A 25,155-nucleotide genomic window follows, 5' to 3' on the forward strand; every position below is an offset into this window, starting at 1 on the left:
CAATGTGCACACGTCATATAAACGTCATCTAACTATCCACGACATGCTCATAGGTACTCATGCGCGCATACTCATGCAGGATCTCACACACACGCACACACATCCACACACACCTCAGTAATATGGCAAGGTTAGTCATTGTAAAAGTGCGGATTAGTCGCAGTTTCACAAAGTTGTTTTTATTTGCCATTTAGTATTGGGATATTTTTGCCAGTCAAAGACACTTAATTTCACAGTGCAACACAGTATGACAAACACTGACATTAGGGTCAAGACATATCATATGGGCGAGGTTAAAAAAAAGAAGTCCATACAAAAAAGAAATGGTAAAATAAAATAAAAAGTGCAAAAAACAACTTAGTCACTGAAAATAGCATTAATTCAAAAAATTTTTTGCGTTAATTGTGCGAATTTAAGTCCACTATAGAAACAAAACTCATCAGTAGCAGCAAAAAAAAAAAACAAAACAAAAAAAAAAATGGACCAGTTTTAAAACATTATAAAGATCACAATGACATTGCCAATCACTGTTTTACTTAAGATATCAATATGGCATCAAATGGATATCAGTACGAATGTAGACATAAACACATACACACTCACTCTTACACCCATACACACACACACGCACATACACAAACACTTGGTCACAGTTAACAGGTGCCAAGGACATTGCGGTGGGAGTCAAGTTTTTAGCTCGGTACCATATCAAAAACAATACATATTTCACACACTGTTAACACAGAATGCCAAAGGAAGGATTTACAAACTGCACATACATACATGCACGCACGCACGCACGCACACACACTCACACAAAGAGACAACTAAGGATGTGATTTTTCTCTCTACATTTTCCTCCCCACTGGTGAGAAAACAAATGTTAGCCCTAATCCTCCCTTCCTAGAGGAATGGTTTCTGTGAAGCCACAAGGAAAGACACTTGCTCTTAATTTTTTTTTTTTTTCTTCCTCTCTTTTGATCAGGTAGAAAATGTGACAGGAATATGTCTGATAGATGGATAGCTCTGTGAAGCAGCACTCTGGTCAAAATGAAGATAGGAAACATAGATGCGGATAGCGAGATTACCTTACAGATAAGTAGAATTCAGTGACTACAGATGAAGTAATTCATATTGAATCCTATTCCCCGGAAAAGAAAGATATCACCCAGAAAATGAACAGAGTTTCGACACCTGTCTGTCCCTAACTACATGTAGTAGGTCTCAAAAAGTCTAAATAATAGTGCCACCCACAGTCAGTTCCATGTACTGCATGTACAGCATGTGCAAGTGTGTGTGTTTGAGTCTGTGTACGTTGGTCTGTCTCTGTCGGTCAAGCTATTGGTTACTCTTAAATTTAAGAATCCCATTAAAATCTCCACTGTCCCTGTCTTCTTAGCCAAGTAACAGACTGTTCTATAGCTCTTTTTTTTCCCTGCCTTGTTATTGAGTTCCCTCCCTCTCTTTCCCTGAACTTTCTCTGTGCTGGTCTCTTTCCCTGCCTCCCTCTTTCCCAACTTGTCTATCCTTCCATCTCTCCTCCGAGTCCTTCTCTCTGTCCCTCTCTATCTGTCCCTACCAGTTAGTTTTTCTGTGTCGGGTCCCTGCCTAGTTAATCTAGAGGTGTCCCCCTGTCCCTCCCTCCCACCCGCCCACCCTCCCTCTATGGACAAACACATAGGGCGTGGGGGCCGTCCGTCAGGGGGAGCGGCCAATAGCGTCCCTCTCCCTCCCCCCAGATCAGGGCAGTGCAATACACAGATGGATGAGTTTCCCATTCACCCTCCTCCTGCTGGCTCACCTAGAAGGACAGATAGAAGGGAGAGCAGACACCAAGAAGTTAGGTTTGGTATAAACCTTCATAAGACTTTGATTTGACTTTAAGTAGTAGGGTGCGTGGGGTTACCTCTTGGGTGGGTGTAGAGAATCTAAACACCGTAGCAGGCTGCCAGTCTCTCCTTTAGCAGTGGGGGGAACTGCTCTGAGAACTGCTGCCAGTTCTCCTCCCCAACCTGCTCCTTAAAGCCGTGCAGGATCTGAGGAGAGGGGCAGACAAGTGAATTTCACGCACACATTCAAATAATCTTTAACTTCTCAAGCAGTTGGGGCCACAGGTACGGGCTCTTCAACTGCGTGATCCTTTGACAGCTTCCTGAACGGTTCCTTTATCAAGTCATAAAAGCAACAGAGTCCTGGATGCGAGTGTTTGACTGACGGACACAAGGATGAATTACCATCCAGGCAAAGCTTTTTTGTGTTTGATATTACATTTTGACCACTGTAGGACAATATCAATAAGCAGGTGCTACATTAATAGCTACTTTAGTGTCCCTGTGTCAAAATCTAGTGTTAAGACCTTCATCATTTCAGTTTATATTGTGCCTACATGTCCCATATTCTTTGCAGCAGCATTAATAGATCTTTTTAGACACTGAAAAAACACCATAAACATTGACATATTAACTCTTTTTGTTATGCTGACTATGTTAGCAAACAGTTATCTATTTACACAGCAAGCATACAGCAGACATGGAGCAACATTAGCATTGATTTGCCATCATATTTCAAGTCCAACATTCCCCCTCTTTTTTTTTTTACGCTCTGGAGGAAACATGTGCCTTTAGATACTAAGAGCATCACTATGTCCAAAAGCCAGTCACTACATTTATCTGTTGTTCGGTGCTGGGCAGGTTTTTGCTAATAACAGCGCCTGCTGCTGCTGCTGGGAATGAGGTTAATGGGAGCAGTGAGCCTGAACCAAACAGTATAGGTGCAGACATTAAAAAAAAAAAAAGATGACAGATGCCAAAATGCTGCATAGACCTCAAATGAACTGCAGGATGTCAGGATGATAAATCTGTGTTTTTGTTTTATGATTTGACCCATCATAAAACGCTGCAGCTTTAATAAATTAGAGTTAAATGACACTGCAACAAACTGAATGACACACAGGGCTGTCCGGGCTTATGAAGAAACTAACACAGGCAGCATTTTGTAGCAAAGCCGGTATATTCTTTGTTTAGAAATAGTACAATGACAGTGACACAGAAAAGATATTATCACCAGGTTCATTTGGCCTGCTACTGTAAATACATGCACCGATACATGCGAAGTGTGACCTAGAACCCAATACAGTGATGAATTTTGCTGAGTTGAACTTGACTCAAAATCTGTATGCAGGGCATTTTGGCCTTTATGTGGTGAGCTCCTGAGGGGGAGTGTGTTCACTTTACTTCTCTGCAGAACAAGAGTAGTGTCTGCATTGCTGAGTTTCACAGCTTAAAACGAAGATGAACACGCTCTGCTCCGCTTGAGGTCTCTACACCTCACAGTGACTCACACAGCAGGGGAGCATGACGATTTCATGGTGAGTTCAAAATCAGTCTTTGGACGGGACTGGTTGTGCAAAAATAAGAACTTGCTGCTCAGTATGGCCTGGACCTGAACCCTCACCTTATAGAACATGTCTCTCAGATCATCTTTCGGATTCACCCAGGAGGCCACAGCATCACAGAAGAAGATGAAGTCCTGAACAAATACAGAGGAAGAGGTGAGACGGTCTGAAAAGTTAAAAAATCTCACGGTCAAGCCCTAAAATATCTGTGGGTGTCTCACCTGCACCACACCTCCTGGGTTCACACCAATCATCATGCAGATCCCGCGGAAGGCAGAGTCTTTCTCCTCGTTATCTCGGATGTTCCGCAGAGACGTACACCTGCCGGACACAATGATAATAAACCAGTCAGAAGCTGTTGAACTGAAGGCTGTCACTACTAAGATTCTAACGCCCCTATCCTGTCTACGAGAGAACATTTATAAAATATACAACATGAAAACGACTGAGCTAAAACCAATTTCTAAAAGTGAAATGAATGGTAAAAGCCCAACTGCCTTATCCTACTGCGACGGAGGAGATTTCTCATTTTTCTAGACTACAGGTAACTCATACAATTTGGTGTTTCATTCTCACTAACTGCTGATTCCAAATCATTTCAGGAATTCACTTAAAGAATTTCAATACTGCAGTCCCTATAACGCTCTAATTGTGTTCTGCAGCAATGTGATCACATAAAAAAAAAAAAAAAACACAAAGAGGAAAAAATGTCACTCGTGTGTCTTGCAAGTACGGATAAGCGAACCTAAGTAGGCAGAATGGAAAGAGGGAGAAAATGGATATTGTGTGATGTGGTAAGAGCACAGAGGATGAGAGGGAGCGAGCGAATGTGTCTGCTGAGTGTGTGATATCTATGGAAACTGCCAATGCTGAAAAGTGTATGTGCAGATGTTGCAAATTAAATCACAACACAAGGGGAATGAGAGACACTGAATGAGAGTTTCTCACCAAGGTCGGATAAACTGCGGCAGCACAGGAGCAACCTCCTGAGGGCACACGTAGCCCAGCCGACCAATGGTGATTGCTGGAGGAGAAGAGAGATGAGTCAGGGCTGCTGTTAGAGGAGTGTGTGCGCAGTACTGTGACACTGACTGCACTCACTTCTAAATCCCCTTAAATCCCCTTTTGACTGTAATGCAGTCTGGTTTTCAGTCAGTCGTAATGAACAACTATAAAATCTGTCTACTTCCCTTCAAAAACAAGTACAAAAATATACCAGTGTTCTCCAGCAGAGTCTTGGGGGTGTTGGGTCGATTAATAATCTCAACCAGCTGATTCAGAACCATAGCGATGTACGGTTGCATCTCCACGCCTGACGGAGCAGAAAAATAAATAAATAAATAAATATACACATATATATATATATATATATATATAATAAAAAAGTGAGACACAGGATCTCATTTTCAACTGTACAAGCACTTAACAGCATCACATAAAAACAGATTTGCTGCAACTCACCCATCTGCATACAGATCTCTCCAATGGCCCAGGTAGCATTGTTGCAGACAGAGATGAACTCTGGGTTCAGATTTGTCCCAAGGATTGGCATAAATTCAGCTGCAGGACACACAAAAAAAATGTTATCATCACATTAGAGACACAAAAAAGAAGGATGGTGGGATACTGTGTATATACTGTGTAAGTGTGCGTATAAGTGAGGGAGACAACAAGATAATTACCAATACACGGTTTGACATGAGGGAAGCAAGCCTTGGTCAAGTCACCCAGTAGAGCAAATGAACTCTGTCTTACTTCAGGCATCGTATCCTGGGACAAAAGAGACAGAGAGACAAGGAGAAATGTAAACACACACCATCAACAGACCTGAAAATAAAAGTGACTGCAAAAGGAGTCACAACCAGGTGACATTACAACAACAGGAACACTGAAGCACAAACATTGTTTAATCTGAATCCCCCCATGTGTGTGGCAGACCCTTTCATAAAAAGAGGTCATTAAAAATTCACATCTGCACATTAGAAACACAAGGGATTATAACTTTAAAATCAAATTGGACACACACACACAGGCTCTCCTCACCTGCATGCACTGGAAAAGCAGGGTCATAATGTTACTTCGAGCCACAAGTGTGTCCACGTGGCCTCCAAGTCCCTCAGCCAAGCCGCTTAGAAGATCCAGGGCCACGATCATGAAGTCCTTGTCGGGTGCCTCGTACTGGTCTGGCTGCTGACTGTACATCTGAGGCACACAAACAGTGGAGGAGGTGAAGGTCAAAGGTCAGAAGTGGGACGATGGGATGAAGTGTAGAACAGCAAAAACATCAATGAGTGAGCGTGTGTCGCGCACCATGGCCTGAGCCAGTGTCTTCTGGACCAGTGTGACGCAGCGCTGGTAGACGGGCTCGCAGTAGGGGAGGAAGCCGCTCTGCAGCGCCGTGGCAACGGATGAAAGACACTCGAGCAGAGGGAAGAGATCTTTGTCTTCGTCCTTCAGCTCGTTCCACTTGGCGATCAGCGGAGGCATCAGCTTCTGTATGTACTCCTAAAAACACAAGTGTGTGAGTGTGGCCTGTTGATATATTACACACAGAACAGGGCTGCGTACAGATGTGTTTTTTTGGGGGGCTCACAGGCTGGTTGAGATGGTGTCCCACAGAGTCTGCCAGTGTTCCTATGGCATCATAAAGAATGAGCAGGTTCTTGTGCTGATACTTCCCGAAAGCAAAAACCAACGTATCCAGGATGAAGCTCAGATAAGGCACCAGCTCTGTACACGCCTCCTCCTCCAGGGTGGCAAATGCACTTCAGATAAGATGAGATAGGTAAGGAGAATATATGAGTAAGTGAAAGAACACAAGAGTTAGGTACATGTGGAAAAAAGTGAGAGCTGTACCTGCATGCTGCCTCCTGCACCCTCTTATTGCCATCAAGGATGCGTTTGAGCAGCTCAGTCATGAGGGGTTTGAGATGGGCGTCAGGGGGCTGGCTGACCACCCAGTGGGCGTAGCGGCTGAGGGTCCAGCAGGCAATGGAGCGGACCAGGGCCTTCTTGTCACACAAACACTGAATAAGGTGGGGGATGAGCTCAGGCAAGTAAGGTACCATGCCTTGCATGCAACCTGGGAGGACAAGAAGGTTTTATACATCTTAAAGCCAAGCTCTCCAGCAATAGAAATATCAAGATGCCTTCAAAGTTTGAGCAACTTAGGGATTACAGATCACTTTAAATGTACAACAAATGTTTCCTTTGCCACTTATCTTGACATGTAACTCCACAGGACAGCCAACAATCTCAACAATGACCTAAAAAAAAAAAGTATACTGTATGTAAATAGCAAGTCTTACCCTCAGCGATAGCCCCCAGGACCAGGATGCCAGACTCCTTGATGACCCAGTCAGGGTGGAAAAGCAGCCCTTTGAGCAGGGGTAATAGATGGGGAAGCAACTCCTCCCGAAAAACGTTGGCAAGAACATCGAGAGCTGCTGCCGAACACTTCCCTTGAAAGGAGAAGCCACCGTAGGCATTAGATAACTGAAATGATAATAAAGCTCCAACAGAGAGCAATACTAAAGCTGCATGTCTGCAACTTACGTAGGTTCCAGTCAGACAGCGTGTCATCATCATCGTCCTCATCTTCATCAATGTCCTCCCCCTCCTCGCCCTCCCCTCCTTCGTGCTGCAGGGTGACGGTGCGGGACTTGTGAAAGCGAGGTTTGATATCTTGCTCGCTGTCTGGAATCGCCTCGTCCTCTTCAACGTCACCCTGGAAAATAACAGAGAGGAAGGTGAATGTAGACCGGACAGAGGTGAACAGCAAGAGGCAAGAAGAGAAAGCAAAGTGTTTACGTGTTTGTGTTTATATATAGCCGGGCACATTTGATTTGTTCAGGGGTGGCTCACCTTTAGAAGAATAATATCAATCTCAGAGTATTTCATCCCATTCACCAAGATAGGAATCAGTCTGAAACAGAGACAGACAATTTGATTATGAATGAGATCATCATCGTGTTGTCACCTTAACACAGTCCAACGCCTCATTAGCACGTGAGCACTTACTGGACCAAGTGTCCGGAGAGGGCCTCTTTGCAGATGGGCTGTTCAGCCAGAGTCAGCCAGAACTCACAGGCCTCCAGAGCCACGTTCTCATCCGGGTCCTGGGTGCGCTGCAGCATGTACTGGTGAAAAACAACAAGAGGTGATGATGATGAGGTGGGGGAGGAGGTGGAAGGGAAAGCCAAACGTTGTCTTATTTGAGGTGGTGTGTTCGATCGAGTCACACCCTCACCTGGATGATGCTGTGCATGTGCGGGATGAGCCGGTCAATTCGGACTTCCAGCAGCATGACGAGAGCCCTGCACACATTCTTCCGCACTTCACTGTCCTCATCCCCGGCCAGCGCAAACAGACTCTGGATAGGAAAGAGACAAGGAGAGAAGGGGAGTGAGGGGGGTGAGTGGCAGAGGAAAGGGAAGGATGGGCGGGGTAAACCAACCACGCAGGGAGACAATGGGAAAAAATTTCAAACTTCAAAACATGCACTTTAATCTGTTGTGCTTTGCCATATTTACAGTACATCTTGACATTGTGTTAAAAAAGGACATGAATAGGAGAAATGGGTTAGCATCCCCACCATCTGTTTGTGAATCTCATTAGCTACATTACCTTTCCACATTTTGACTAAAAAAAACAAAAAAAAAAAACCTCAAGGGCCAAAGTTTTCAAGTGAAAACTGGACAAACTCCATCCACTGAAGAAGACTGCAAGATGCAGGTGAAAGCTCTGGAAAAAAATGGCTGAAAACTAATCTGATGCCAAAATTATATGATTGCTCTCCTTCTGCACCATCAGTGAAATGAAACAATGGCTTAGCAGCTTGTTGCTGTGAACAATTTCTCTCTCTTTTTTTTTTTTTTAACTAAACATAAATCCCTCAAATGCCTTGTTTTTCCATTAAATAATCAGCCTGAAAGCAGCTAGAGGTGAGTCCAGGGAGAGGTGATGGAAAAACTAGCTCTTGTTTTCACGTGATGAAAGGAGGGAAAACGAGCAAAACATTTCTGAGATGTTTGAAACAACACAAGCTCTATAAAGACAAAGTCTTGAAGCGCTCACCTCAATGAAGGTGTCTATGTTGTCCATCAGAGCCTGAGCTCGGCCAATGATGAACTGGTTCACACACGCTATAGCATGGGACCTAAAGAAAAGACAAACAACTCAGGATTTTAACAGGGTGATTCTGATGGTGTATGCTGACGAGGAGAAACGAATTTGCTAGTAGAGAGCAAATCAGCAAGCAAAAGACTAGTGTTTTACTGACCTGATCTTGGGGCTGCAGTGTTTGAAAAACTGGAGGAATTTGGGGATCATAATGTTGAGAGGTCTGTTCAGAGCATCGCTATCCAACAGCTCAGATGAGTCCTCGCAGATTTTCTGCAGCGCTCCAAAAGAACCCTGAAAGACAGAGAAAATCATAAAGAGGGAGCGTTAAAAGATCTAAAGAAACAGACAAATCTGATCATCCCAATAACATTACAAAAACTGTGTATGTCTGTGTGTATATGTGTGTATGTGTGCAGGTATGTGGGCCTGACTTCGCAGGTGTTGTAGTCCTCCGAGTTGAGCAGGTTACAGAGCTGAGGCAGCAGTTCCGGCCAGGTCTGTAGCTCTCCTTTAGACGCTATGGTCGTGATCAGGATACCTTCATAATAAAGAATAAAAAGGTTACTCAGAAATAAATGAGGATTTAGAACTCATTGCTACCTGATGAACTTGATTTGAAATGTCTTGAACAGTGCTTACTCCCACATCCAGCCACATTACCTGCAAAATTCAACCACCTACATAATAGTCTGACTCACACTGGCTGGAAAATGCAGCTAACACTAGCTGTTCTTTTGTCCAGTTTCCCTTTCTCACTCTAACACCCACCGATTGTAGCTCTGATGAGCGGCGAAGGGTCTCCAATGTTGTTGAGGCATTCTCGTTTGATGAAGTCAGCCACATTGGGAGGGAAGTTCTGGTAGTGAGCTTTTACATTGTTCTTCAGTATCAGACCACTCAGAGAGCGAGTGGGCTCATCTTTAAAAGAGAGGCAGCAGAGAGTTTGGAATGAAATTAGGGGGTTAGACACTGCAATATTTACTGAGGACAAGCAAAGTAAGGTAGGTTATTCAGTAAATAACAATCCTGTCCTGTAGCTCATTTTGACCAGCATATACATACCCTCAGATTTGAGGCTTGTGAGGACAAAGATGAGATAGTTGTTGAAATCTGGAAACTGATTAAGTTGCTCCAGTTTCTGCAGGTTCTGTTAAGGAGTTCAACCAACCACACACACACAGCAAAAGCTCAAATATCCTGATCAACATTTGGGCAGTGTGGATAACTACACAATCACAATCACAATCAATCACATTGGTTGACTTGCTGCAAGCTGCACATGACAACAAACCCAGTCAGCTTTCATTGTCATTCACTATGACACACAAGGTCTCATGCAGGAAGAAAAATGTCCTTTTCTCTGACCCTCACTATTTCTCTCTCGCTCTCTCTCTCACTCACACACACACTGACAGATGTAAGGATACTTCTTGCACAGCTCTCTGTGTTGCTGTGTCTGGGGACTGGGAATCCTTGAGTAGCTGAAGCACTTGCTGCAGACCCTGTTCATCCGGCTGCCACTCCATCCTACAAGACACGAACACACAATGACCTGCTTATGAAGGATGTACAACACATCGGTGCATGCAACCAGAGAGCCCCGCCTGTAACCCCGGCAGTCTGTACGTTACTACTCAAATCACGTAGAAGTAACGTAAGCTACGCAGTAACGATTTCAGATGGGCAGAACATGCTGTCAAATGCTGGCTAGCTGTTATTTGTTAACCTCACAACTGGCTACGTGAATCTTAATTTCAGTGAAAATACATTCATTGCAAATACTTGTGTAATGTAGCAAAACATCACCGCAAGCATTACTAAACATTTCCCGTTTCCTGCTACATGAAACCTAGAGATACCGCTAACGCAGTCGTCTTTTAGAAAGTTACAGCTGCATGATTAAAGCAGCCACAGCAACTATCCACCGCGACCTGAACAGCCTTTTTCACATGAGGCCCAGGCGGCACAGGCGCAAATGTCTGGCTCATTCAGCTAGCAAGCTAGCTTAGCATCGCAGTGATACTTAACACGCACCAGATTCACACAGAAAACAGCTACAAAATGCTGTCTTACGTTCACGATCGGGATGCCGCGTTAAGCTGTCCAAGTTGTGTTTGTAATTAAAGCCACAAAGACGACGCAAATGAAGTGCATTAATATTCATAGCAGAGCAGTCGCAAATCAACCCTAGGTAGCTACCAATAGCACGGCTAGCTAGCATCATCTTGAAAGTGCCGCGAAAGCTTTTACCTGGTCGCTCCGATGTGGTAGATCTATATTTCTATAGACGATAGTGCAGTTACGCTGTAACAACTAACATTAAAGAAAATATGACTTCGATCTGTTTACCCAAATACAAACTTCTGATATCAGCAGATCTGTGTGGTTGCTATGCTAGTTGGTATGTGACAGAGATTGCATGCCTTGCAATCAAGCCGGGTGATCAGTTTGATCATGTTCGGCTTCCGTACTGGACAGACTGTCGGGCAAGGCAACCGTGTAGAGGGATAAACAACTTTTAATATGACCATCATTATAGAGTTATAGGCTACAATATGTGTCGGTGTATGCTGTTGTCGAAAACTGTGTTAATTAATGTACATGCATCACATACATCTAATTATGTGAGCAGGCATGATAATGTGCATTGTTTTGTGTCGTTTCATTTCTGGCCACCAGATGGCGTCAGCTTCAAATTCCTGCAGCCTCAAACTACTGTACAATCGATTTGTGTGAACTGAGGTAGGGCGTGGATACAATAAGATGAACACCAGTGGAAACTAACAGCATACCAATAAATACTACTATTGTGATGTTTGTTCAATCAAGATTTATTGACATTGTCTTAACATCATTCAACATTGGGTGGAAGTATGGCAAAATACCACTAACACCTTGAAATAAACAGCAAAACTCCAACATCATAAGCTTCTCAGGTAGGATATTGTAGGTCTGTTGCACTGGATGTCAGTTTTTCATAACTCTGTTCATCTAAGATGTCTAGAAATGGCCCCTGTATGTTCACAGAAACCATATGAAATTCAGAGACTATCAGCACACTCTGTGTACTCAGTCACCACTACTTCCTCCATTTCGAAATACTTGGCAAAACTATGTTTCTAAAACAAGGGTTTGGAAATGTGGAAGTGTGAACATGAAATACAATTTTGTATATCTTTTGCAAGATAAACAAAGACTTTTATAACACTTACACAAAGCTTTATTAAACATATCAATTTGTGATAATCACAGTAACAACAAAATCTGTGTACACATTCATATTCCTGTATCAATAGTCAACATAGACAATGAGTTGGATGGTATAGGAAAAGATAAGAATAGGAAAAGGATAGAAAAAGAGTAAAGCTCTGCAGTACTGGCAGCAAAAGATGCATATTTAAAAACCTAGGTTCAGCACAGAGAACTGATTTCACTCTTGCTACAGCCCCATTTGCAGCAGGCGTTGGACAGTCCGACCACTACATCCCGTCCTTTCCTATCTGCACTCCGTAGAGCCTCCAGCACCTCCTCTGAGATTGGTGAGCGAGCTAAGCGGCTGAATCCAGCAGCCAGAGTTGCCACATCCAACGTTTCATCTTTCCATGCTTTGGACTCAGCAGGATCTTGCTCACTGGTAAGTTGAGGGATTGGATTTTTGACCCATGGGTCAAAGGCCTCTTCTCCAATAAGAGCTGTTAAAAAGGAGTGGTAAATCTCTTAATATTACATTTTGGCTCTAGGAAAAGATGGAACAAAGTCTCACATACAAAGTCTTACCTGAGTCTCCAATGCTTCTCCTCCAGCGAGAGCCACCACAAGTAAAGATGACAGCTCGTATGAATTCTCTTCCACACAGTTTCACCCCGTAGAAAGAGGGATGGCTGTCACTGGAGCGTCCCCTGTCTACAAGTACCACCAACAAGCCCAGGGTCAAGAGTGCTGCCTTCCACATGGTATAAGTTAAAAGATGCTGAAGGTGTCTCAAAGGTTGGAAATAGCTTGAAGTGTCTTTGTGTGGTTTGTGTTATACCTGAACGGCTTATATAGGCCTCAGCATCTCAGAGAAGGACCTCAATTCACCTCCACTTTTCGTCATGCCCAGAGATAAGACCGGAGACCTTTAGGGGCAACAATGAACATAGAGAAAAAGAAAAGTTGTGATTAAGTAGCGAATGATGCCAGAGGTGATGTAAGCAGAGCTCTTGGCTATCTAATCACCTGTGACCTTTTGGTGGCCTTTCTCTTCCCTTACATCAGTTGGGTTGTGCCGTGTGTCACCTGCACAATCTCCGTCTTGCTATCTGCTCTGCCGGCCATTGGATGGAGATCACTATCCATTCACCCCAAGGATTGCAAGGTGCTATACGTTGGTGTTCATTACAAGTGACACACACACACACACACACACACACACACACTGCAGATAGATTTCTGAGAACAGTTGGTGATACTGCAGTGACACAAATCAGTTATGAATTTGTGAATGTTGTACCATTTTTATTATTCAAATATGCCCATAGAGCACATAGAGGGGGTTACATATATGCGACGGTATCAACACTTGATTTGAAAAGAATGAATTGACATTCAGTCACATTCTGTGCAATCAAAAAAGTCACATAAGAAGTGGTAATTTGACGTTAGGCTGTGGCGAGAGTGACAGACAGGGACTGTCTACCAATCAAAAAACAGTTATTTTAATGACGCCTCGACCACCTCTCAAGTCAGCCAATCCGCATTTAGTGTAGGGCGGGGCGATGACGAGAGGGTAGCAACAGTTGCCCCGGTGAAGGCAAGGCGCCATAGTCACGGTAGTCCTGGCGACAAGAACCAAGCAACGGGAGTCAACAACAACAACCTAAATCTAAGGAAAAAAACTTTAACGACTAAAAAGGACAATACTGGGATAAACTAGAGGTGAAGAAGTATAATATTTCAGAATTATCATTTCATTTTCTGTGTAATTTATACGTGTGGTTGTTTGTACAGTCGTCAGCGTTAACGTGAAATTGGTCGAGCGTGTCGGTGATGAAAGTGGTTGCTAGCTCTTTTCCAAACGCAGACCGTTGTTATGGCGATGTCAGACCTTTGATAAGAGCACAAGATGGCGGGTGGGTTGTAGTGCCAGCCGTACTTTTTTTTAGCTAATTTTGCGTAATGCTTTGAGTATTTCCTGCAGTTTCGATTACAGTTGAGATTAGAGTGAGGCGTGATTGGTGGCGTGGTCTTAAATGTATTGACTATCCGACAGGGGAAGCTAGCAACTAGCTAACTCGCTTTAACGTCACAAGTCAACATGAGCTGTTAGCTGGGGAAGCTATCACTCTCGTTTTCTCAACTCACTTTTCAAGCAGTCAATCCAGAAACATTAGGTGCAGAAAAACACATGGAATTGCTCACTGAACTAAATAATTTATGAATTATAAACACTGAGACATAAATGTAGAATGTTTCATGATGTTTTAGTGACTTTGAAAAAGTTTTTGGTCTGACATTGCATTCGGCAAGTCACTCCCGTGAACACGGTGTGCCGGATGATCATCTGATTGTCTTGTTTGCCGTGTTGGTTTACGCAGGAGTGGCTTGTGTCCCAGTGGGATGGCCTTGAGTCTTGAGTGACAGTGGACCCAATGATTAATATGATAGTAATATCTGGGACTGTCCATTGGTGCATATTTTCTCATATTTAGTTTGTTATTTTTTTTTAATTTTAAATACCACGATAACGGCGAATTAACGTTGTTTTTCAGATTTAAGTGATTGCTTTATTAATGGTTCTTAAATTCGTATTGTGTGTTATACTGGACCAAACAGGAAAGGCTCTAGACTACTGCTTAGTCTCTGACAAAAGCCTTACTTCCTTCTCTCGTTTATGTTACACACACACACGCACACACACACAAAACACAAAACACATGTTGATGTGCACACACTAGTTCTATCTGGCCAAAACCTAGAGAGGTGAAATGATATGCCAACTCAGTGTGTTTCTATGTACATTTGTAGCTTTTCACTAATGATTGCTGTCTCTTTTCATCCACAGAACTAGTGCCTCAAAGCATTGGTTGCTATGGCAACTTCTGGATACTCAGAGGACCTTCAGCCTCAGCAGGCCAACACAGTAACCATAGCAACACCTGCAGCCACCACACCCTCATCCGCAAAGACAGCACACTTCCTGTCTGAGATCCCACCAACCTCTGGAACCACTGCGACAGTTAACCAATCAACCACTGCCTCAAAAACAGGACAGGATGCACTTTGTTCTCAAGCGCCGCCCACCCAGGCCCAGAGCCAGAAGGCAGTGGTTCTGACCACTCCCACGCAGCACTATGTAACCCCTGAAATCCAGCACTCTACAGTCCAGAAGAGTAATGGTCAGAGTGGCTCACCTCAGTACATCATAGTAACTGTTACAGGTGAGAGACACAGGAATGACTGACACATACCTACATGATGCATACTTTGCAGACACACATAATACATACCTTCTAGCTCACATAAGCAGGAGGAGGGCATGCTATGCCATGCAGTCTGAGAAAGCTTCAATTTGTCCCACAAGTCTGTTTCTAGGGTGTAAACAACAGGCTGGATCTTGGTTGGAGACTGGCAATTTGTCCGGCACAGAGTGTTGCAAGTTGCAAGTAGTATCAAATAGTTCTGAAGCAATTAATCCATTAGTTATTCAAGAGAAAATAAATCTTAATTCATGTGGATATTTGAATTATTGTCTAAGTCATTCTTCACATTATGTGGACAAAATAAGCTGATGGACTTGGTTGCTAGGCTGCATGGCCCCAAACGTGGGAGCATGGGCAGCTGATGGATGGAACCCGACTTGTCTTTTACTCTGCTTTTTTTGCTGCTCTAGAGATATAAAATGATGTTATTATTATTATTATTATATCACATCAGCTTAGCTTTAAGTTTGCAATTTGCATTACAGAAAATTAGATGAGGCTGTATCTATGGTAGCTAATGTAATGTGTGCTTACAAGGCTTTGGATCTTTTCCAGATATTAGTTAAAATGAATTTAGGCCATTGCTTTTTTGAAATGTATCCTGAAGTAAAAATAATAATCAGTCATAAGGTAGCTAGTTGGTATTTTAAAATATGGTGTTAACAAGTGGAAATGAAAGCGAATTGACCCTAACACTGGAGTATATCTGTATGTTTATTTCAGGGCTGTCTATTCGTAGATCTTTTTGCCTGACAGTATCAAGTAACACTGTGCACTCTCACCCAGAGTGAGAGTCACAGGCCCGGGGCCTGTCTCATTCTCGTGGGGCAGAACTACTAAGTTAGCAAAATAACTGCATTTATTAAAAATTCCCCCCATATCTGAAACATGGAATGCAGTAGAAAGAGCTGGGTTTTACTTAGTGCAGTTATGTAGCTAACTTATTAAAACTGCTTAATGAGAGAGGATACACTTTATCATGTGTGCTCTTCTGTTTTATGTATCCACATTTTTGGTAGCAGGCTGGAATGATGTACGCTGACATTTCTGTTTAACCAGTGATACAGCGGGAACCTGATCATGTTGTACCATTCACAAGGTATAGTTACCTAAACGGCCTGCTCCTCTGCAAAAACACAGAATGGAACAGAAAGTATTATCTAACATATAGATAGGTCAAAAATGTTTTTTCTGCTCAGCCAGGACTTAATACCATTTAAACTAATTTTGCAGCAGGAAACAGGCAGAAATGATTTTGTTCCTAATTTCAATTTACTATCTAGTTAGTGCTGTAATTAGCATTATTTCATAATCAGTTCACATGTCTTACTTGTTTTATTTTTAGTGTTCAAAATGTAAAAAGAGAAATGGGCACATGCCCCATGCGTTTCTCAAAATTGGATAAACCCGGTTAACCTACTGCACAGAGCACTTCAGTCAGTGGCCATATTAGGCTTTGCCACTTAATCCAGATATTCAGTGGCATTGAGGTAAAAAAGTAGCCACCAGACAGAGGTAAGTAGTTAGATATTTAGCCAGCTGCCAGGCCATGGAAAACACCATGTAATCTCTGGTTAAAACTAATTTATGAAGTTGTCGTTGCCTCATGGAAGGAATTTAAAGTTGCTTGAATAAAAAGTTATTAACCTGCCAAAATGTAGATATATCTGAGGAGAGACTGAATCTCATTTTTCATTACCTTTCATAATGCAAAGTTAAATTGAATAGTAGGTTGTGCGGAGTTGTGCTGGCTCTGCTATGACTTGACACTGTAACCACAGGTATGTTTACAGCAGTTTACTTAGTAGAGTGGAGTGTGGACAGTGGACAGTGCAAAACACCAATAGCAAAATGTTTCTCACCTGAGAGGTATAAAAAAAAGTGAATATTATCCTCTCCTCTGCCCATCCTCTGTCCACTGTTTTCTCCCTCTATCCTTCACCCCTCGTGTATCTCTCATTTCCCTTTCTCATCTGATCTGCATGTTTACAAGATGGAGGGATTTCTCTCTCCATCTGGGGAGATTAGCTGTCCAAGGCTGTCCTTCTGCATGCAACATATAAGGATGAAAGAGGAGTTGGACAGACACACTCTTCTCCCTCCACAGTATCAGTCTCTCCTCAGTGAAGCAAAAAATAAAATAAAAAAGAAACTTAGTTGCAGGATGTTCTGCGGTGGCTGTTATTATGATTTGGAAGCAGTATGTCGTGAGTACTGAACTTGTGGTGATGGTAGCTGGCTTTTTTTAAATTGAGTTTTATTTGATCATCTGATGAAACTTCTCTCCCTCACCCATCCCTAGAGGGTTCTGTCCACTCCAATGACAGTCTGTCAGACTCCAGCCCGCCTGCCCCTGGTGTTCCTACTCAGGTGGTTCAACCGGTGCAGACCACCCCACAGGTAAGACACACACACATTTACAAACCCCATGAATGTGACCATGTAGGAGCAGGCTACAAACAGAGGGCTGCCTGCTGATTAAGTTTATCTGACACTGTGATTTTACTCACCAGCAGAGGTCAGTGTTGCAGGCGGTGTCACAGGCAGCCAAGAGGATTCAGACAGGCCACATCAACAATATACAGTCTGTGCACATTAACCAGGAGGTAAACAGTCAGACACAAGACATTTCATCTAACCATGTTAGAGAATAGACAGTCATTACTAATGGTATTGTCAAGTGGCACTCTTAACAGCAAGTACAAGAGAGGGTTGTAAGAGAGAAAGTCCTTTGCCAAGCTTTGCATGTTTCTCCACCTCTTTAACACACTCCCACATCCCACACTCTTACTATTGCGTACCTGAACACTGTACTATGTCAGCTATGCTATTGGTCATGCAACATCACTTGTATTGATTCTTAAGGGCAAACAGCAGTCCTGCTACTTCTTTATTTCCCTGGTTGTGTTCCTTAATATCAATCTTTAAACTACCATCAATTCATCTATAACGATAATGATGGTGAGCTGTAAATCATGTCTCAGAAATAGTGGCTGCTCGGCCCCCATGAACCAGTTCTTTGTTTTTTCCAGCCGTAGCACGCACGTGTATACAGCAAAAATGTTTAAGAAAACCACAGCACGCTGGCCACTGAGCACAAAAAGATACGCAGACAATTGTGGTGACCAGCATTGTGGAACATTTAGCAGCTAAAGAAAGTATTTCCCTTAGGGGTTGGTGGAGACCAAAACCTGAGCTGAAAGCAAGTGACTATTGGGCTTAGTTTTTGTCATGAACATAAATACAACGTCTAAAGTAACGCTAATCTGGCTCTGTGTCTGCTGAATGTGTAAATAGACAAGTGTTTGCAACAAATTAACCATAATGTTTTTCACATATAATGTGAAAAAATACTGATGCTGTGTTTGCATCCTGTTGCGCTGCCACCCCCCTCCCAAAAAAAAAAAAATTCAGTGAAAGCTACTTTAAGTCTCCTTTTTGCTTGTGTCCAGGTGGAGCATGTGTACTCTGGCCAGGTGCAGTATGTGGATGGCGCAGGAGATGCAACTTTCACCACATCCACCATGTGAGTAGAGAGCAACCTGTTTTGGCTGCATATTTCATATCTCTTAGAAAGGATCTCTCATAAACACTGTCAATCACACATCTTGCAACTTTCCTGGTCATACAACTGGATGTATTGTGCATTTATACGCTTCTGTGTACATTTACGTTTCTTTTCTTGTCCAGTCGATCAAGCACCTACCCTTTCTCCGATTCGCCCCTCTACTCCCAGACCCCTCCCACCTCCTCTTCCACCTACTATGAGGCTACACCCAGCTCTGAGTCAGACATCACCGGATCTGTGACCTCGCAGCCTGTTTCTGTGGCAACAGGAGGAGCCAATAGCGGGGCAGCTGCTGCGGGTGGAGCAGGCTACGTCATTCAGGGAGGTTATGTGTTAGGAGGGGGAGGAGGAGCGGCAGGTGGAGGAGGAGGACAGAGTTACTCTAGCCCTAACTCTCGTGCCCCACCAGCTACTGTAAGTACTCAAGTTGAGTGAAAAATGTATTTGTTCATAATCTGACATAAAGGTTCAGAAAATAAAATTTTTTGACCAACCATCTTCCCTAGGTGCAGTGGCTGTGTGATAATTATGAGGGGGCGGAGGGGGTGAGTTTACCTCGCTGCACCCTCTACTACCACTACTTGCTGCACTGCCAGGAGCAGAAACTAGAACCTGTTAATGCTGCGTCTTTCGGCAAACTCATCAGGTCTGTCTTCATGGGTCTACGTACGCGAAGATTAGGGACCAGGTACACACACACACGCACATATACACTGATGTTAATAGAGGAGTATCTCAGGTCACTGTAATAACGTTTTCTCGTATGTTTCAGAGGGAACTCTAAGTACCACTACTATGGCCTGAGGATCAAATCTGGGTCCCCGCTGCTCAGACTGATGGATGAACAACAGCACATGGCGATGAGGCAGCAGCCTTTCTCACAGAAAAACAGGTATCCACACATGCACTTGTACTTTTGTGAAATTTGTAAGTTTAACATTACTTTTGAGATCTTGTAAATGTAGTTTGAAATTATATCAGTGTATTTCATCACCTAAAATGCCTCAAATGTTTATTTATTTTATAATTATAAGTACATCTCCAAGGCAAAACATCCATTTATGAACAGCAAGATGTTGCTTAGCTTGTGATTTTATCATTTCCTGTTTTTTTTCAAGGGCTTCAATTGCAACATAACCTTTATCTTTCCTGTCACTCTTTGCCTCTGTCTCTCTGAATGCTGGGTAAACTGTTCAATAGGATAAAGCCAGTTCAGAAGACACAGGGGATCACCAATGGGACGTCAGGGGTGACAGGTCAGCAGCAGGCGGGGGCACTCTGTGATATCTCAGCCCAGGTGCAACAGTATCAGCAGTTTCTGGGTGAGAAGCAGCTGCATAATGTGAACCATTGTTTTCTAGCAATACACAGTCTCATATTTTATTATTTTATTTAAAAGAAATGAATACCTTCATATAACCCAGGCTTTCATTTCCTATTGCACTATTGGTTATAATTAGCTGTGGTAACACTGGAATGATTGGTGATGTCTCTGCTGAATCTTGTGTAGAGGCGTCAAGGCCGCTGCCAGACTTTGTGGACATTGAGCTGCAAGATCGAACCCTGCCTGATGGGATCCTTTTAGAACACCTCAAGGCCTTTCAGACTCTCTACAGAGAACACTGTGAGGTAGGCTGCTGTAGACAGGGAAAGGATACACACACTGATCATAATATTCTTTATTTTCATGTTTGTATCCTTATTAAAACTCAGCTTTAATAATAGCCAGTAGTCTGACGTCAAAAGTTGAAGTGAATTTGTTGCACAGCTCAGCACATAAGTGTTTCAAGTGCTAAAAATAGTTCCCAGTGAAAATTCTCTCTGGTGAAAATTTAGAAAAGGTAATTGCAAAGTAGGTTTTAACACCTTGTTGTTTTTGCGTGTGTGATCCCCACAGGCCATTCTGGATGTGATGGTCAACCTACAGTTTACTCTTGTGGAGACACTGTGGAAATCCTTCTGGAGGTTCAGCCAGAGCAATGACACAGAGTCACTCAACCTGTAAGTATCACAAACACACTGAAACGACCCGATGAAAGAAATAATACAGTGCTGTAACTGACTATGAATAGTCTGTCTCCACCTGTGTAACAACTGTTTCACGCACTCCCCCAGGCACAATGAGTCTGAGAAGCGTCTGCCCAAATCGTGCCTGGTGGTGCTGTGTAAGTTTGAGCCAGTGCTGCGCTGGACGAGAGAGTGTGACAACCTGCTGTACCAGACTCTGGTGGAGATCCTCATCCCTGATGTACTGAGACCCATCCCTAGTGAGTTATTAACATCTCAAAGAGCCCTATATACAAAACTGTTCAGTGAGACAATCAAGACTAATTGATCGATTTACAGCATTCAAGTTTGCTCTTTAACCTGGGGGCAAGGTCTGGGCGTTTCTGCTCTGCTACACCCCTTTAGGTTTACATGTAAATATAAACCTATTCTCTCTCTCTTTCTCCTCCCTACATCACCACCACCCCCGCATCAGGTGCCTTAACTCAGGCCATCCGCAACTTTGCAAAGAGTCTGGAGAATTGGTTGACAGGTGCCATGATGAACATCCCAGAGGAGATGGTTCGCATAAAGGTATTTGTATGTTAATGCACAGATTAGCTATAAAGACAGAGCTCTGCATCCTTTCTTCTACATTTTTGTATTTCATGCCTGTATATGGCCAGTTGTCAACACTTTCTCAGGTCCATCCAGTTAATGTCTAGATCTAGTTTAAGCAGTTCACACCAGAATTTATGTCAAATTTGTGTCGAGTGACCACACCTCCCTTTCCCATAACTGCCAGAAACAAACAGAAAAAAAATACACATTCATGTTTCCCTGTACAGCTAGATTGGAAATTGACTGTACTTGTGTATAGTGCTTTTCTAGTCCACTCAAAGTGTTTGAACAGAACAGAAATAGCTGTGAATCAAATTGCTTACCTTCCAATTAGTGGTGTAGATGAGAAATACAACATTTGAAATCATCACACCTTTAAGCACATGTCCTGAACCGCCTCCAAATGTCACCTGAGAATGGGAGTGTATTTACACGTTTTCGGTGCTGTCCTATTGAGATTGGAAAACCCAAGATGCACTTTAGTTCCAAATCTGAACTGGGCCTTATTGTGCCTACTTCCCGACATCTTATTATTCATACCGTCCCTCTCCCCTTTCCTTAGGTGGTGTGCGTAGGCTCCTTCTCCCAGACACTGCGTCGCTACACCAGCCTAAACCACCTGGCCCAAGCTGCCCGCGCCGTCCTCCAGAACTCAGCCCAGATCAACCAGATGCTCTCTGACCTCAACCGAGTTGATTTCACTAATGTACAGGTCTGTCACTACTACTGTCTCCCTCCTTTCCCTATTACATCTATTATTTTCTTGTGTTGATTTTAAAGTGGAATAGCACAGAACCGTGACACTGTCGACCTGTGTCCCTCGCAGGAGCAGGCATCCTGGGTGTGTCAGTGTGAAGACCGTGTGGTCCAGAGGCTGGAGCAAGACTTTAAAATGACTCTGCAGCAGCAAAACTCTCTGGAGCAGTGGGCTACCTGGCTGGATGGTGTTGTTTCCCAGGTCCTAAAGCCTTATGAGCACAACCCTGTCGCCCTACCAAAGGCTGCCAAGGTCTTCCTGCTCAACTGGTCCTTCTATAGGTGAGCAGGAAAAAAAATACGATCAATAAAAGATGGAGCACAAAAATATTTGGCTTTTTGTTAAATTGATGATAAGATACATTTTGTGTAACTCTTCTGATTTCTCACCAGTTCTATGGTAATCCGGGACCTGACCCTGCGCAGTGCTGCCAGTTTTGGTTCCTTTCACCTGATCCGCTTGCTGTATGATGAGTATATGTACTACTTGATAGAGCACAGGGTGGCTCAGGCTAAAGGAGAGACACCCATTGCAGTCATGGGAGAAGTATGTGCTTTCATATACAGTTGCTCACATATTGCAGCCTGATTTTACACTCTATGTGTATAAATGTCCAAACCTTACTCTGTGTTGCAGTTTGCCAGCACTGTCAAGAGGCGAACTTCTCCAGACCTGGAGAAAGGTAAGTGGCTCTCCTCACTAATATATTTAGCTTCAAGTTTTGCTTGAGCGTCTGCTATGAGCATGCATATGCGTCATGTCACTGCCTTTCTCCGTCAGAAGAAGAAGATGAGGATGACGAAGAGGAGAGCGAAGAAGAGAGTGGAGATCTCGTGATGCAGTCCAGCTCTCTGAGTGCGGTCGATGATGAGTCGTCTATGGAACCGCCAGCCAAGCAGCCCAGGACAACTTTAAATCTGCACACACCTTAGCTAATCATCCGTATAATTAACACCCACCACACCCACCTTTGCTTTAAGTTTAAAATCATGTCATCCCATTCTGTCACCTTCTTCTGATTTGCAAGCAGACGATGTTTGATGTCAGGTGTGTGGTTGTCTGGTGCGTGTGCAAGCATGTGAGAAAGTGGGAGAGAGGCCCTTGCCAATTTTGTATGTTCTACTTTTGTGCTGCCATTCTTTTTCTTTTTGCCTTCTCCTGATCATGTACAATCCTTCCCTGTGCCTTCCACTGTCTGTTCAGTGGCTAGAAGTCAATAGCCACTCCTGTCCAGCCTAAACTCAACAATATATACAGTATATTCTCGACTCCCTCCTGCCCTGCCTTAACCGCTGACCTGATTTCTGTGGAGAGATGAAAAGTCTCCAATGTTCTTCATTGTACTCTACCCTCAAAAGTATCACCTACATTGCCTTTAAAGCAATGGCTATGCAGGGGAGCTGGACTTTAATGAATAGCACTGTCTGAAATATACATTTTTTAAATCTAAGAGTAGCATCTGGAATGATACTGAATCATAAATATTGTTGGCGCACAGATGTTGAGCTACAGCTATTTGTGAATTTTACTTTTTTTTAAATGTAATTTCTTATTAATTTGGCCAAATTAACTGATACCCTGTGCCTTTGAGAGATTTCTAGCCTGGAAAAGAAAACGCTTGTATTCTATATATTCTGTATTGGTGGATCAATAAATCAAGGTCCTGTGAAGTAGTTTTGGTGTTGTCATGAACTTTTGCTAGCTGTTAAAAAAAACTGAGATGGTGACAGTAAGCCTTGTTGTGATGAGTCCACCCAGTTCTTCATCCATCCATCCTTTCATCCATTCATCATCCATTATTTTTTTCAAGCTCATAGTCTGTTTTATACACACACATGAAATCCTACTAGACAGACCGATTACACATGTGCTACCCTACCACGTACACTTTGATCGACAGAGTGTAACTTAAGTCAGCCACAAGACAAGGCCAAAGTTTATCCCACCCAATCAGCAGCACTTAGTACACTGTCTCCATGGCAACCTTTGTACCAGCTAGATGTACCAGCTACAGCTATGTCAAAGTTTTTGTAGTGTAAAAGTAGATGTTTATTTTCTGGGTTTCTATGTTGAATATATTGTAGAGAACCTATATTGCGTACTTTTGTGAACACTGTCATATATCCAAACTATTTGTATGTTGTTTAACCATTATTGCCTTAAGAAATATGTTGTGGTATGTCCACCATCCAGAGTATTGAGCTATATTTTAATTGTGATGATGATGGACCAAGCATGTGAACCTGGTGGTTGTCTAAATGGACCCTTTCTGAAGAGCACATGCTCAACCAGCAGATGCTTACATGGTATGAGCAGATGTTGGTTTTACAAAGTATTGGACTTTGGTACTGAAAGGAACCAAAAGAGATTATGGTTGTAGTGGGATGTCCTTCATGAGCATCTGTCAATCAAGATCCCACCAAAGAGCACTCAATAGAAAAAGGGTATATTTGCATTGGTTCATAAATTGAGGGCAGATTATAAATCTGCTTTTAAAAATAAAATCAACTGCTAGTTGCAATGTCACTATCATAAAAAATGTGACTTGGATTCTGTACCTAGCTTGTGCTGCTGAATATTTTATAAATGAGGTCCTCTTGATGTTATTCTGAAGACCTTTGTACTTAAATCTGTGATCAACATTTGTAGCTTTATTCTCACTGTTAACTAAAAGGATGTGATTGCTCTCAAAATGTGCCAGAATTTCTTTCTTCATGGGATCACTCAAGACATTGTTCCCTGTCTTTGATAAACCACACCAGAGCTGAGGTATTATACAGTTGGGGCTCTTAAAAGAGATTGTTTAAAAAAAAAAAAATGGCCAAAATAGAAGCTGTAGAGACGGAGATATCCTGATATTCCGTCTCTAATATGGGTCAACCTCCAAATTCACTGCATCGCTGCTACATTTCCCATAACTCAAATAAACTCAGCAGCATATTTTGTTAGACCCTCAATGCCTCCTAAATGACAACTTCTGTCAAACCTCATATCTCCAGTTTGTGATGCAGACTCTCTGTTAGAATTACATCTTTGTGGCTGTCTGCCTCCACCAAGCAGCCAAGTTGCAGGAAATATGGTCACAATCTCCCCTTCCTGAGTTACAGCATTGAATAATGGCCAGAAGTGTTTTTGTAGAACATTATGATGTCACAGTGAAGTTGAACTTTGACTGTTTGGATAAAAAAATGTCTTCACTTCATAATCACATCACTATTAGACATTTATAATAAATTGTGTCATA

The 25,155-nt window shown here is 42.8% G+C and overlaps 3 protein-coding genes across 10 annotated transcripts; 1 reads left to right on the plus strand and 2 right to left on the minus strand.

The window, feature by feature from the left end:
• Positions 1-1,667: 1,667 nt before the first annotated feature.
• On the minus strand, positions 1,668-10,979 carry tnpo2b (transportin 2b). Of its 2 annotated transcripts, none has more exons than XM_071503793.1 (24): positions 10,868-10,979; positions 9,946-10,045; positions 9,581-9,656; positions 9,287-9,436; positions 8,950-9,056; positions 8,676-8,809; positions 8,471-8,552; positions 7,644-7,766; positions 7,415-7,533; positions 7,259-7,319; positions 6,950-7,121; positions 6,703-6,855; positions 6,251-6,476; positions 5,988-6,159; positions 5,705-5,899; positions 5,438-5,596; positions 5,077-5,164; positions 4,856-4,954; positions 4,611-4,706; positions 4,343-4,418; positions 3,616-3,715; positions 3,454-3,528; positions 1,907-2,036; positions 1,668-1,801 (listed from the first exon to the last, which is right to left on the minus strand). In XM_071503793.1, exons 2-23 carry the CDS (start codon positions 10,042-10,044, stop codon positions 1,929-1,931), a joined length of 2,670 nt encoding a protein of 889 aa, XP_071359894.1. In that variant the 5' UTR covers position 10,045; positions 10,868-10,979; the 3' UTR covers positions 1,668-1,801; positions 1,907-1,928. The 2 variants fall into 2 exon arrangements, with proteins under 2 accessions (XP_071359894.1, XP_071359893.1); XM_071503792.1 differs by having other exon boundaries at positions 10,769-10,966.
• Positions 10,980-11,176: 197 nt separating this feature from the next.
• rln3b (relaxin 3b) lies at positions 11,177-12,538 on the minus strand. Its single transcript, XM_071503818.1, has 2 exons — positions 12,296-12,538; positions 11,177-12,210 (listed from the first exon to the last, which is right to left on the minus strand). Exons 1-2 carry the CDS (start codon positions 12,468-12,470, stop codon positions 11,930-11,932), a joined length of 456 nt encoding a protein of 151 aa, XP_071359919.1. The 5' UTR covers positions 12,471-12,538; the 3' UTR covers positions 11,177-11,929.
• A 737-nt stretch (positions 12,539-13,275) lies between these two features.
• Positions 13,276-23,584, plus strand: rfx1b (regulatory factor X, 1b (influences HLA class II expression)). Of its 7 annotated transcripts, none has more exons than XM_071503795.1 (18): positions 13,276-13,435; positions 14,562-14,937; positions 17,282-17,379; positions 17,493-17,585; positions 18,432-18,505; positions 18,670-18,961; positions 19,054-19,235; positions 19,320-19,439; positions 19,748-19,869; positions 20,058-20,176; positions 20,445-20,548; positions 20,663-20,814; positions 21,030-21,127; positions 21,717-21,866; positions 21,981-22,192; positions 22,304-22,457; positions 22,548-22,593; positions 22,692-23,584. In XM_071503795.1, exons 2-18 carry the CDS (start codon positions 14,589-14,591, stop codon positions 22,841-22,843), a joined length of 2,517 nt encoding a protein of 838 aa, XP_071359896.1. In that variant the 5' UTR covers positions 13,276-13,435; positions 14,562-14,588; the 3' UTR covers positions 22,844-23,584. The 7 variants fall into 7 exon arrangements, with proteins under 7 accessions (XP_071359896.1, XP_071359899.1, XP_071359898.1 ...); XM_071503798.1 differs by having other exon boundaries at positions 22,695-23,584; XM_071503797.1 differs by having other exon boundaries at positions 17,496-17,585.
• The last annotated feature ends 1,571 nt before the right edge of the window (positions 23,585-25,155 follow it).

This window comes from Trachinotus anak, unplaced genomic scaffold (assembly GCF_046630095.1).
Source record: "Trachinotus anak isolate AG129_WGS33_773 ecotype Australia unplaced genomic scaffold, CSIRO_AGI_Tana_v1 ptg000019l, whole genome shotgun sequence".
Lineage (NCBI taxonomy): Eukaryota > Metazoa > Chordata > Actinopteri > Carangiformes > Carangidae > Trachinotus > Trachinotus anak.